General features: G+C 39.7%; 1 protein-coding gene across 3 annotated transcripts; it reads left to right on the forward strand.

Moving 5' to 3' along the window:
* Positions 1-7,379: 7,379 nt before the first annotated feature.
* On the forward strand, positions 7,380-11,318 carry LOC146492726 (major histocompatibility complex class I-related protein 1-like). Of its 3 annotated transcripts, XM_085147955.1 has the most exons (5): positions 7,380-8,265; positions 8,868-9,146; positions 9,295-9,597; positions 10,153-10,257; positions 10,380-10,526. In XM_085147955.1, exons 1-5 carry the CDS (start codon positions 8,142-8,144, stop codon positions 10,415-10,417), a joined length of 849 nt encoding a protein of 282 aa, XP_085004081.1. In that variant the 5' UTR covers positions 7,380-8,141; the 3' UTR covers positions 10,418-10,526. The 3 variants fall into 3 exon arrangements, with proteins under 3 accessions (XP_085004081.1, XP_085004079.1, XP_085004080.1); XM_085147953.1 differs by having other exon boundaries at positions 7,561-8,265; positions 10,153-11,318; XM_085147954.1 differs by lacking the exon at positions 10,380-10,526 and having other exon boundaries at positions 7,565-8,265; positions 9,295-10,233.
* The last annotated feature ends 2,244 nt before the right edge of the window (positions 11,319-13,562 follow it).

The following is a 13,562-nucleotide window of genomic DNA, read 5'->3' on the forward strand; positions in this document are numbered from 1 at the left end:
CCAGGCGACGAAGAAGCCGGAGCCGGAGCCGGAGCTGGACCAGGCGACGAAGAAGCCGGAGCCGGAGCCGGAGCTGGACCAGGCGACGGCGAGGATGAAGACACGGCTGCTGCAGCTGGCGAGGATGAAGACACGGCTGCTGCAGCTGGCGAGGATGAAGACACGGCTGCTGCAGCTGGCGAGGATGAAGACACGGCTGCTGCAGCTGGCGAGGATGAAGACACGGCTGCTGCAGCTGGCGAGGATGAAGACACGGCTGCTGCAGCTGGCGAGGATGAAGCTGCTGTTGCTGCCGGTGGCGTGGATGGAGCGGCAGCCGGCGAGGATGATGAGGCTGCAGCTGGCGGCTGGACGGGCTCCTCGGGCCCTCCAGCTGACGAGGCAGGAGGCTGGACGGGCTCCTCGGGCCCTCCAGCTGACGAGGCAGGAAGCTGGCTGGGTTCTGCTGAACCTCCAGCAGACGAGTCTTGGGGCTGGACGGGCTCCTCGGGCCCTCCAGCGGACGAGGCAGGCGGCTGGACGGGCTCCTCGGGCCCTCCAGCGGACGAGTCTTGGGGCTGGACGGGCTCCTCGGGCCCTCCAGCGGACGAGGCAGGCGGCTGGACGGGCTCCTCGGGCCCTCCAGCGGTCTGGCTGTGGTGATGACTGGGCTATGGGTCGTGAGGCTGAATGTGATGGAGGTGACGACTGAGCGGCTAACTGAGCTAGTGGCTGCTGGGCAGCTAACCGAGCTACCGGCTGGGCAGCTGGCTCAAAAAACACAGCCCCGGTATAAACAGTCACAGGTTCAGGCGAAACAGAAAGAGTGCCTTTTCCACTCACCACAGCCGGCAACTCAGAACTCTCGGGGCCCGGCTGTGGCGATGGGCGTCGGCGGCGTGAACGTCGCTTCCTTCTCGAGAATAGCTCCGACCGGCCGGGTAATTCCACATCCGGCGGGCCGGGCCGCAGATTCCCCGGCGGGCAGTGCAACACATTCACCGCCGGGCTGGGTCGGGAAGCGGTAGCAGCTGGAGGGTGAAGGTGAAGTTCGTGGAGTATGAAATTCTGTGCGAGCGGGTGAAGAGAGTCCAGTAGCCAGGAGTGAGTAGAGATTAATTGCTGTAGCCTGGCTTCTACAGCGCGGTGAAATTCCTCCCCCTCATGTTCCAGCCACAGGTTAACTAACCTTGAAACGGTGTCAATCACTCCCTCCCGAAACTCCTGGGAAGGTGCGGATGCTGCTGGGTCCATGTTTGGTCGGCTCGTACTGTCACGGCTGGCGGGGTGAGCCGTGTGGTGTGGAGGAAAGGAGGACCCAAAATGCAGACAGCGACTGGTGATTCGAGTGAGGTTTATTTACAAGTGGTGGAGTGGCAAAACAGGCAGTGAGGGGAGAGTATTTACAGTACACAAATAACAGAACCGAGGGCAGGACAGAACATAAACCTAAACTGGGTGAGCTAAATAACAAACCTGAGATCATACGAATGGGGTGGGAGGCAGAGAGACGCAGACGAGGAACAGGACACCATGAAACACAGACGAGCCGACAACGAACACAGACCGACACCCACTATAAATACACACACCAGGTAATCAGGAAATGGCACACAGGAGGGGACACAGCTGGAACTAATGGACATAACGAGACACAACCCTACAAAGTAAAACAGGAAACACACAGACTGTTTTACATAACAACACGAGGACATGAACAGAGCACTGAGGGAGACGCAGGTAGGGAAGATAAACACAACCAAACCCCAACCACCAATACAAAACAGAATAAACTAGAAAATACTAATAACAAAACTCAAAGCGCTGGGTCACCGACCCAGGACCATGACATATAGTTTTTCCCGAGCGCAGAGCTGCTGGAGCTTGTTTCCCAACAGAGCACTTTATAGGCGAACCCACTTCATCAGCGGCTGATGTCCAATCATCGGCACACAGCTTTGAAACCTCACCTGAGTTTTAGCTCTCAGTGGTTAAACGCTGGACTTAATTCACTCAGGTTCTGTCTGTCGGTCACGTTTACTTCGCTGTTTTATTTACAACTGAGCAAATCGGTTTGGCTGAGGTTAAAGTTACGTTTCATAACTGCACAGTTTTACAGACGTTTAATGGTTCACTGGCACATGTGTTAGACTGAACCATTCGCTTTTCTTTATCTGGTGTGTTTTGGATTTAACAGTGAATTTTGAGATTAAACTGACTTTTAAAATGTTTTTATACAAAGAGGAAAGAGAAGGCGCATTTCCACCGAAAGGAGCAGAGTTTCCAACTACATGTTCATAATGCAGACTGCAACCTGGACAGAAATATTATATCATCTGTTTTTTAATAGTTATTCAACTGTATTCTAGGCACCAGCGATCTGTTAGAATTTTTAGAGTTTACTTAACTAAAAATAAATGAGGTTAACATATAATTTGTGTGATTTATTCTCTCTCTCTCTCTTTTTATTCATTTATTTATTTTTTTGCTTTTTCGGTCAAGTTATGTTTAACTGTCAAAGGTTTGTTACAAACTATGAAACACATCGTGCAGACTTCTGGATGTTAGAAGAAAACTAATACTGCTCATGAATGAGACTAAAGGCAGGAAGGTGTCCTTTAAAACTAAACATGTTAGTAGGACTTTAGTATTTATATCATAGTTTATGAAATAGCACGTGTATTTCAGTAATAGCCTACTGATTTCAGTGTAGTAGTGAACAGTCACACAGCTCACGTGGGTGTTATCTGTGATACTCCTTAACTATAATTTATCCAGGTTAACTTCAGTTAACTCTGAGCGGCTGGATCGACGGAGGTCAGACAACAATTTTACATGTATGATCTTAAAACAGGACACAGCCATTATCCGTCCTGGCCTCATATCAAATGTGAACGCAGACTGAGTCTATGTTGCTTTATATCTAATCTTCCTCTCAAACATTTAAACAGTCTGCAGCTGAGGGAACACAAACTCAAATTGTCGGAACAGGTTTGATCGTTTCTTGCGTTCATTTGGTAATTTATTAAATGTATAACTGTTATAACTGCTGAGTCTCTTACGCTGATGAAAATGCAGAAAACACAGATCACGAACAGCTGTTCAACCAATCGCTTTCATTCCACTTTGACAAACTGACGGTTCATCTCTGTTACAGTGTTGCGTTAGACTGCTATATTTTTGTGTTCTTTATGCTGTAGATTTTCACGTCTCTGGAATAGTTGGCAGTATTAAGGATACTTTTCTGTAAAATCATATTGATATGACCCGTGAATTATTTGTAGATGACAGTTAGATTAGTCAGCTGGGAAACTCTGGGTTAACTCAGAGAGCTGAAGATATCGTGGATATACTGACCTCGCTCTGTGGTGTACAGGTCCGTTTACCCTCATGATTAATATTCACAATAAAAATATTAGCCGAACATCATGAAGTCTGTATGTGTGTCATAGTTTCGAACAACCTTTGTACAGTTAAAGCAGTTACTACATGAGGAAACACCAACGTTATCTCTTTTATGCGTTTATACACAGGTCACGCTGATTACTGAACAAAAACCCAAAGATCAGCTGTTAATCGAATTTATTTGCTCTCTCTCCTCCTTAAACATGTTTTTAATGTTAGTTATAATTCAGAATTGGCGACTGAAACACGTAGGACACATAAGAACATCAGGAAATAAAACCCTGATAAATATAACCTCAGTAAAAGAAGTCCGTGTCAGCGGGGGTTATTACAGCTGTGTACCGGGGCCTGAGCTTTGTCGGTGGTAATAATAGCTCGATTGCTTGCGAGGCGAGCGGGTCTATCCACGCTTTGCCGTGAGATTGGGCAGACATCTCCGAAATCATCGAAGCACTTTTACAAAGAGGCTGTATCTTGAGAAACCGACCAGACACATGAGGATTAAACCACTACATTCTCGGCTAAAAAAATATTAAAACTGTATTTGGTGACACACAAACAGGGTTTTTCAAAGTTCAGTTCTGTTAGTTTCCACATGCTGGTTGTTGTGTGTTAAAAACAATGGCTACCAGGCCAAAGCAATGGTTTTGAGTCGATCAGCGTTAACCCCGCCCCCTGAGTTTGATGGGTGAGGTTGACAGATAAAATTATTTCATGATGAGAGCCAGGCGCCAGGACTGCCAAAATGAAATAAATAAATATATCATTAAATAATTAATTAAATGTGTCAATAATTAATTAAAATGTGAAATACATAGATAATTAATTAAATGTGTCAATAAATAATTAATTAAATGTGTCAATAATTAATTAAATGTGTCAATAATTAATTAAAATGTGAAATACATAAATAATTAATTAAATGTGTCAATAATTAATTAATTACATGTGTCATAACTATTTATTTAATTAATTAATTCCTATTTTAATTAATTATTGCCACATTTAATTAATTATTTAATGGTGTATTTAATTAATTCATTATGGCAGTCCTGGCGTTCCATACAAACACAAAGAGTGAAATGTTACAATTAACCCCATAGTCTGGGTTAGTTGTAACATATCCTGGGGTGAAATGTAACACAATGAAATAAGGGTACTAACAAAACATTAACATGTAATCTTTGTTTATTCAACACATGAATGCACTTAGAGCCATTTATGCAGCTATGTGTGTGTGTGTGTGTGACAGAATGCAGAAATCTAGCTTTTGAACATATTCCAACCCCCCAAAAAAGACAAATTATGGAATTTTCTGCAACTGAATATTTCATTAATTTTGGTTGGTCTTCCTTGAGTTTGGCCTCATTGGCTCAGTGGGCATTATAACCTACAACTCTTGCACCAATTTTGAACATAACAATGAAGCTGAAAAAATGTAGTTGTTCACCAGCATCGCAATTCCATTACTTTTTATCATGGCTTATCTTGGTGTGGTTTGCAAAGTGCTTCAGAAAGATGAGGAAATCTGTTTCTTGTACCCATCCTGATTTATTTCCACTACCAGTACTTCCTACTGGTCCATCTCTGACACAGTGGTCTGCATAACGTATGTGTGGGAACACAAACAGTGGAGGAATTGTGTTGCCAATGGCATTAACTGCATATACAAAGGTGACCAGTGAACTTCTCTCTGCTGATTTCGTTGCCCCAACTTGTTTAATATAAGTTAAAGTAATAGTGTGGTAAGTTGTAACATCTGCATTATTGTTACAACTAACCCAGACTGTTGCTGTTACAACTGACCCAGACTCTTATAGCCATGAATTAGCTAACATTACAGCCAACGGCTAAAACATTAGCACTAAAGACCTACACAGAATATATCCCCATAGACATACAAATAACATAATTTAGGTTTGATGAGTTTAACTGCAAAGCAGATAATGCTATTAGAAATTGAAATAAAGTAGAAAAACTTACTTTTTGGTATACAAATTACTTTTTTTCATGTTAAATTGTCTGTGTTTGACCAAATGTGCTGATTTTTCACATGTGATAGCAGAACTGAATTGGGCATGCATAGAATGAGTCACATCATTTGAAACTTAGCCCTGATTGGAGATATTGGAAGTGTTACAACTGACCCACGTTACAACTATCCCCGGTCTCCCCTACCATAAGAACGCCAAAGGTCTCCTTTCGCGTTCCTCAGGAACGCCGCGGGACGTGACAAAACGTCGGCATGTTACGCCTCGGGAGTGAGAACGGGCTGACTGACCAGTCACTCCTTGTTGTTCCCATGTTGAGACTGAAACGCCAGGGGGACCGAGCTTTTGCTGTTGTGGCTTGCAAATGATGGAATAAGTTGCCCCTCCATATTAGGGAGGCCCCAACACTTGAAATTTTTAAATCACTTTTAAAAACAAACTATTTTCCCAAGGCTTTCTACACAGCAAATTCAAAAGTGTTAAATGTTTTGGTGTTAGTAGTCTTAGAGTTAATTTTACTCTAAGTAGAGTCACATGCTTTTAATGTAACTCTGAGGTGTAAAATGATAGTAGTTAAAATCGAGTGTTAAAAATGAGTGTTTCTATTTCAAATCTGGAGGTGTTACAATGGAAACATTAACTCTTGACCTCTTAACTCTGAACTCCTAGAGGGGCTATGACACTAATAGAGTAAATTCACAGACTCCGCCCCCAGCACGGCTCCGATCGAAGCTGAAGTGAAGCCGTTTCAGAACATTTTGCTCTACATATTTGAGTTGTTTGCCATGCTTGGTAAGTCATTTTTTCAAAGATTGTTTCAATTATTATTATTAGCTTTTACTTCTGTGGCTCTTTGGAGTTGAGACAAAGCTGTGTGAAAGGCATTAGCCATGTTGCTCGCTGATAGCACCGCTTGCTGTTTTAGCTAGCTGAAAGGTATTGTTTTCGGCAAATACCACAGCCTTGAAAAAAAGCTTGCATGTGAATTTTCGGTTAAATTTTTTGGTCAAATACACCTAAAACAATGTCTAGAATGTGAAATGTTGATATAATGGTGCTACTTGAAGCCTGAAAACGATCTCCCATAAAAAACGAGCAAACAGCAGTAGCAGACGTCCCGACTGAGTTCTACGTTAGCATTTAGATCCCTCCAGAGTTTTGTGCACACGGTTTAGGTAAAAATGAAAAAGGTTGAGGTTTTACATTTAGTTCAGTATTACCTGTTGTCTGTGTCCTTATCTTTTGGGAAAATACTTTACACAAGTAATGTCTCAAAAAGGATTCCTTTTTTTTTTTTTTTTATTGTGCTGCAATTGATTTGTGCCATTAATTAGTGTCAACTAATTTTTATTCAATCTCCACATAGGATATGCTTGTGAAGATGGAATATGGGGGAGAGCAGAAGTGCGTTGAAGTTCCACAAAGTGATGAATGAAGGACATGCATATTGTATTTTGTATTTATTGAAATAAGTGATGAGAATGCTGTTATTTGCATTTACCAGCTCACCTATGTCAGACCTTTTGATAAACAAAATTCTAATGAAAGTGAGAACATGTACACTGTTACATCTTTCAGAAAATATTTTGAAATTGTGGTGCACAGTTCAGAATAAATGTTTTTCAAAAACCATTGCGTCTTTTTAGTAAATGTTTATTTCCAAAAGAAATTTCTAGAAGTTCAGAACAGTAAAATTCCCGCTTTTTAGAATTAATTAGAAGATAACTCTTACGTAGTTAAACTAAAATACTCTTTGAGAGTTAATATATAAACTCTTAACACCAAGTGTTAAATTATCAACTCCAGAGAGATTTGGTGTTTAACACTAAATCAGAGTTAACATACCAACTCTCCAAAAAGAGTTAAATTAACACTCTCTGGTGTGGACCCATATAGACACTTTAAAAGTGTTGAAATCAAATCTGACAGTGTTAATTTGGACATGCTGGATTTGCTGTGTAGGAGTAGTACCAGAGTTAGCTTGTAGTCTTAGTCAGTTTTTGGTTACTTTTAATCTTCTTTACTTTGTTAATGTTATTTATTTTATATTTTAATATCTATTTATTTTATTCATGTTTTACAAGTTATTTATTCATTTTTAAAAAAAAATTTTCATGTATTTATTTATTTTATTGTTATTTAATTTTCTTTGTGTGTTTAATGAATTGTTTTTTTTTAACTTTTATCACTGTTTTTCACTGGAAAGTACTTCAGTCAGCCATGTTGTTTTTAAAGTGGTCTAAAAATAATGTTGGATTGGAGTAAATAAGAAGAAGAACTGAAAAGAAATAAAGGGTGAAATGAACATACAGGTCCTCACTGAGAGAGTAGTTTCAGCACTCATGGAAAAATACTGTAACTGTGCATAAGTATGGTATGCAACTAATGAACAATTTTTGCTGTCTCATAAAACATAGTCTAAGTGGAAAATGGCGTAAATAACGAATACTATTTTTCCCTTTCATTTGATTCTGTTTGTTAATGTACAATCTTTATTTTACATGAGTAAAAATGACAAAAATATTAGGTTTATAACATGTTCTTTAGTAACCCACTGTGATAAAACAGCTTTAAAAACACTTCTAAAATGTATCTCGAAACGTAAAAATATCTCTCCTCACAGTGAAATACTCCCTGAAATATTTCCTCACTGCCACGTCTGGACTCCCAGACTTCCCGGAGTTTGTGGCTTCTGCTTCGGTCAATGGAGTTCAGGTGGGTTACTGTGACAGCAACATCAGGACAGCCGAGCCCACACAGGACTGGATGAAAAAACTAGTAAAAGACGACCCTCAGCACCTGGACTGGTATTCTGAGAAGTGTTTCGGAAATCAGCAGGTCTTCAGAACCAACATTGATAGCTTGAAGCAACGCTTAAACCAGACTAGAGGTAAAAAGATAATGACATATATATTCTTTGCGTACATCCATGTTTAACTTTATCTTGCTGAGGTGTGACCATTTTATGACTTAGCAGATATGTTTCTCTCAGGTGTTTTGTCACTTTGGTGTAGTACAATGTAGTAGTCGGTGTAACCACATGCAAACACATGCATACATTCATTAATGCATTTTTTAAGAAAAATAAAATAAATCACAGGAGATATCTGACTTGTTTTGTTATGTTTTGTTTATCTCAAATCTGTCCAAGTCCAAATAACAAAACGTATTTTTTGTTTAGATATTCATGGAGAAGTTCTGGTAGTTTTATTAGATTATTTACTGCTCTATGGATTTACATTATGCAATGCCATTCTTGCCCAAGAGTGGCTCTGATTATGTTTATGCCTTTGCCATTAACTAAAATCTCCATCTAAGTGTCCGTGACAACCTCACAGTGTCCCATGTAGTCTAGGACTGCTCAGCATTTTCTTTATTGTTCTCCTGCCCAATATATGTATATTGTAATGATTATATTAGTCAAAAACTAATTTAATCCACCTCTGATAATTAATTTATGACATTTGGCTCTGCTTCAATCTCTCCTAACAGGTCCTTACATCTTACAGAGGATGAATGGCTGTGAATGGGATGATGAGACTGAAGAAATTAAAGGTTTTAATCAGTACGGTTACAATGGTGAGGACTTCATAGCGTTGGACCTGCAAACGCTAACATGGATCGCTCCCAAACCACAGGCTGTCATTACAAAACTGAAATGGGATGCTGAAAAAGCTCGATTAGAGCACAACAAGAACTACTACATCAACAGGTGCCCCGGCTGGCTGAAGAAGTATGTGAAATATGGGAGAAGCTTTCTGCAGAGATCAGGTAGGATTATATTTCTTAGTCTGTGCAGACATATGTTATGTACCCATTGTATCTCTAATCCACAATAACATTCCAGTGAAAATGAAAAAATGATCCCATGACATCTGTTCAAAACATCTGTCTCAGTTAAGACTCATTTGCTTTACAGTTCTTCCCTCAGTTTCTCTCCTCCAGAGGAGTCCTTCATCTGTAGTCAGCTGCCACGCTACAGGTTTCTATCCTCACAGAGCCAGAATGTTCTGGAGGAAAGATGAAGAGGAGTTTCATGATGGTGTGGACAAAGGACAGATCCTCCCCAACCATGACGGCAGCTTCCAGATGAGTGTTCAGCTGAATGTTTCATCAATCAAGCCAGAGGACTGGAGCAGGCACGACTGTGTGTTCCAGCTCGCCGGTGCAGAGACAGACATCGTAACCAAACTGGACAAAAAAGTGATCCAAACCAACAGTGGTAAGAAAGGCTCACAAGTCATGTTATTGCTGTTAAAATACTGTAGCTATGGTGCCTTTGTCTTCTTTATATGTCACGTAGCCAGATATGTCAAAGTTGAACTCTTGTACTCATTTCCAGATGGATTTTGTTTTATTCTGCAAACCTGCTAGAGTAGCTTTACATGATTCATAGTTCAAGACAACTCCTATTTAATTTATGTATCCTACAAATACTGCTGGATTATCACAGATGAATGTTACAACAATAAAATGATGTCTGGGTTAGGCTTTAGGGAGAAAGAGGAACAGGAGTGTGGAGCTGTGTGGCTGTTTACAAAGCCTGATTTTTTTTCTTTTACCCCCTGAGTTGTCAAAGTATATTTTTAGTCTTGTTCTTTCCAAGATTCACATTACACCATCTCATTTGCACCCTGTGAATAACAAACCAATCAACTAACAGAAGAAAAAAAAAGTGACAGTATCTTATCCAATAAGAACTCTCAGAACGGAGGCATTGAGATTGGAAGCTCCTTTGTTAATTGTGTGAATGAAGCCACATTGTGGGACTTTTCAGTTTCTCTCTCAGAGTTTCCTGTGGGTCCTGTTGTTGGAGCTGCTGTTGGAGTTTTACTCCTCCTGGCAGTCTTTGGATTCTTTATCTGGAAAAGAAACAGTCATGGTGAGATACAGCTGATTTTTCCACTTAACTTCATGATGTATGTACGTATGTACTCGTATAACATGAGAGTCCTAGAAAATATTTTTATTTTCATTATTCTGAATCTCTCATCTATATTTCAGGGTTCCAGCTTGCTGACAGTGAGGAAACAACAAATTGATCTTGTTTTTTCATTTTGGGAAACCACACAGTCACAACATTTATCTCAACAGGTGAACAGTGACGGGCTCAGTTTAGAACAGCAATGTGCACACATATATGTGTGTGTGTGTGTGTGTGTGTGTGTGTTTACATTTGTGTTGTAATGATGCACTAAGCTTGAATAGATCCTCTTAGTTATCTACAAGTCTTTATGAAGCATTGGTATTGCTGTATTGCTGTGCAGTCCATATTCTTGCATGTATTTGTACCTTCTGTTGTTATGCATATATTTCTCTTGTTTGTATATATTTCTCCTGTATGTTATTTCGTAAGACAGGAGATTAAAGACCGTATTGTGATAAACTTTAAGCTAAATGTAATCATAAACATACAGTGATATGTTCACTAAGCACTGAATAAACTGAAATTTTGAACTTAAGAAGAGGTTAGTATGGAAAGGTGACGATCAAGATGCCATTTTTTAAGAAATGGAAAGGAGGACAAAAAGCTGAAGTACAACATCTTGTACAATTTCTTTTTTTTTTTTTTTTACATTTTTTCCTTTATATTTTTTATTTTAGGTGCTCTTGTTTGTTTTCTTGTAGTTTTCTTAACTGTTTCAATTTTATTTGATCAATGGTATTTTATGTTTTAGTGTTGTGAAAACTTTTTGTTAAGGTTTTACTTGCGCTTCCCTTCTTCTCCTCGTCCTGCATCCGTCCTGTGCTTATATGCTTTTTGTCCTTGTTACAGTGTGGTTGTTATTTATTTCCTGTCATACTTAGTCATGTATAGCTCAGGGCTTTTTTTCCCCTCGCGCTGTTCATGGAGTTTCTGTTGTTCTTTTTATTTTTATATTTATTTCACTGTTATATTTGTTGTCAGAGCTACAATAAATCTTATCACTTTGTTTAAGCAATCTGTTTACACCACTTCCTCACTCACAGCACTCAAATGTGACATCTGTTACTTACTCAAGTGTAATTAAAGGAAACTAGAAATTTAGTCCATACAAAGTAGGCCAGTTAAATTAGTTATTCTGAAAAACGAATTTAACTACAGTTAAATTTTAAGGTCAAGGGGGAAAAAGTCTAAAGATGCGTAGTTATTTTCTGATCTTCTTTCTCTTTAGGATCACTACAGCAGCTCATCTGTTTCCATCTCACCTTATCGCTAGCATCCTCTAATGTTACATTAAGCTTCTTTCACTTTACTACATCCACGAACCTTCTCTCTGGTCTTCCTTTTTTCCTCCTACATATGCAACATCCTTATTCCTATATATCCACCATATATCCATTCAAAACGATCTCATCCCGCCTCTCTAACTTTGCCTCCAAACAGCACAACCTGATCTCCAGAGACTGAAGGCAAACTTAGAGGGCAGCTTTATTACTGCAACACACAGGAAAACAAAGAATACAATCACAAGCTAAGCTGAACTGGAGCCAGGAATACAAATACTAAACTAGACGAAGGAAAAACACGACACAAGAGAGAAGATGAGAGTTGAGAGACGGCATAATAACAGGATGCAGTGGCAATGTACAGGATAATGAGAGGAGAGGCAAGAGGTGGGACACATGACTGGAAACTACTGATGAGACTGGGAAAATAAACAATGCATGTCACAGTAAGCCCCAGTTATCACAATAAAACAGGAGGACACAACTGAATGTAGGAAACAAGAGTTAACTTAACATGGAAGAACAGAAATACTAGACGGGGGGAGTATGAGAAGACAACGGTCCAATGCAGGTGAGACTGGGGCTCCAAGGAACACAAAGAGAACAAACCCAGAATGATGAGATGAAGAGTTTTAACTAAATATGAAAACACAAAGGACAAAAAATAAAAAAAGAAAGAAATAAAGACAGTCTTTCCCTTTCTGAATGACCAAAGGTATTCAAATAATAGATAAAACACGGAGTTGCTTCTATCGTTTTATATCCATAATTAGAAAATAGCTATTAACCAGTTCATACATTTATAAATATACATAATTGAGGGTAAAAAAAAAATGTACCTATCAAAGTAAAATGAAGTAAAAACTGTGCTCAAGATCAGATCAAACTGCTGTTAAAACTAAAACATTGATCCTGTTTTGTTACATGGAAATAAAAAATGATATAAATCAATTTATCATCTATTTATCTTTTAAACTTTCAGACCAAGAAAACTATATCAATATCCTGTCATCTGTCCAAAGTTTCAGTCCTCTGAAAGACTGAAATATAATTTTAACAGCTTAATAAAAATATTAATAAAGAATGAAGTATAATCATAGTTCCCTCAGTGGGACTGTTCACAGCACGAGGACCTGCTGAGAGTTGTTTTTTTCTGGGTCTTGGGTAACCAAACAAATGTGCTTCAGTGATGTACAGAACTAAACATTTTTTAAATGAATATTAATTAAATTGTTACAGACAGGGAAGACACGACTGGGGGATAGGAAAGGGAGAAAGAAAGAAAGAGAGGGAGGGAAAGAAAAACAGAGGGAGAGAGGGACAGTGAGCAAGGACATTTAAAAAAAAAAAAATCCCCTGGATTGCCTGTTGAGAGAGGAAAAAGAAAGAGAAAACAACCGAAAATAGAGCAACACAATACACACAATATTGTTGCAATAACCTAAATAAATGTAATTTACAGTAAATACTTAAATATTGAATATTATTATGCAGCACGCAGGACAGACAGCGCACAATGTGCTTTGAGAAAGCGGCAAAGAAAGGCGTAGATTTTGTCTATGAGCACCCGTGTGTACACCTGTGTGGATCAGCGCACTTGTATTCAAAATATTTCCCCATGTAACGATCTGCTAGAGGGTGTGGGGAGCCATAGCCCCGTCCCCCAGGGTATAAAGCAGGCATGGAGGAGATTCAGGCCCCAGACATCCAGAGGCCCCCACAGCATGAGTGCCCAAGGAGGACCACTGTGCCACCCTCCTGGAAAGAACTGAGGAGAGCCAAAGACGTGGGGTCACAGAGCAGCCATGGAGCTGAAGCCAGAGGGGGCTGCAGCGACGTGCCCGCGGGCTCTGCCGGTAGCCCTGAACTCTTTCCGTACGTTTAACATGCAGCTCTATCAAACGAAGGCAACAAGTTCTTTCATTTATTTTTTTATTCAATGTATAATTTATGTAATAATTATTAATCATGTTATTT

The sequence above is a fragment of the Neolamprologus multifasciatus genome, chromosome 22 (genome assembly GCF_963576455.1).
Source record: "Neolamprologus multifasciatus chromosome 22, fNeoMul1.2, whole genome shotgun sequence".
Classification (NCBI taxonomy): domain Eukaryota; kingdom Metazoa; phylum Chordata; class Actinopteri; order Cichliformes; family Cichlidae; genus Neolamprologus; species Neolamprologus multifasciatus.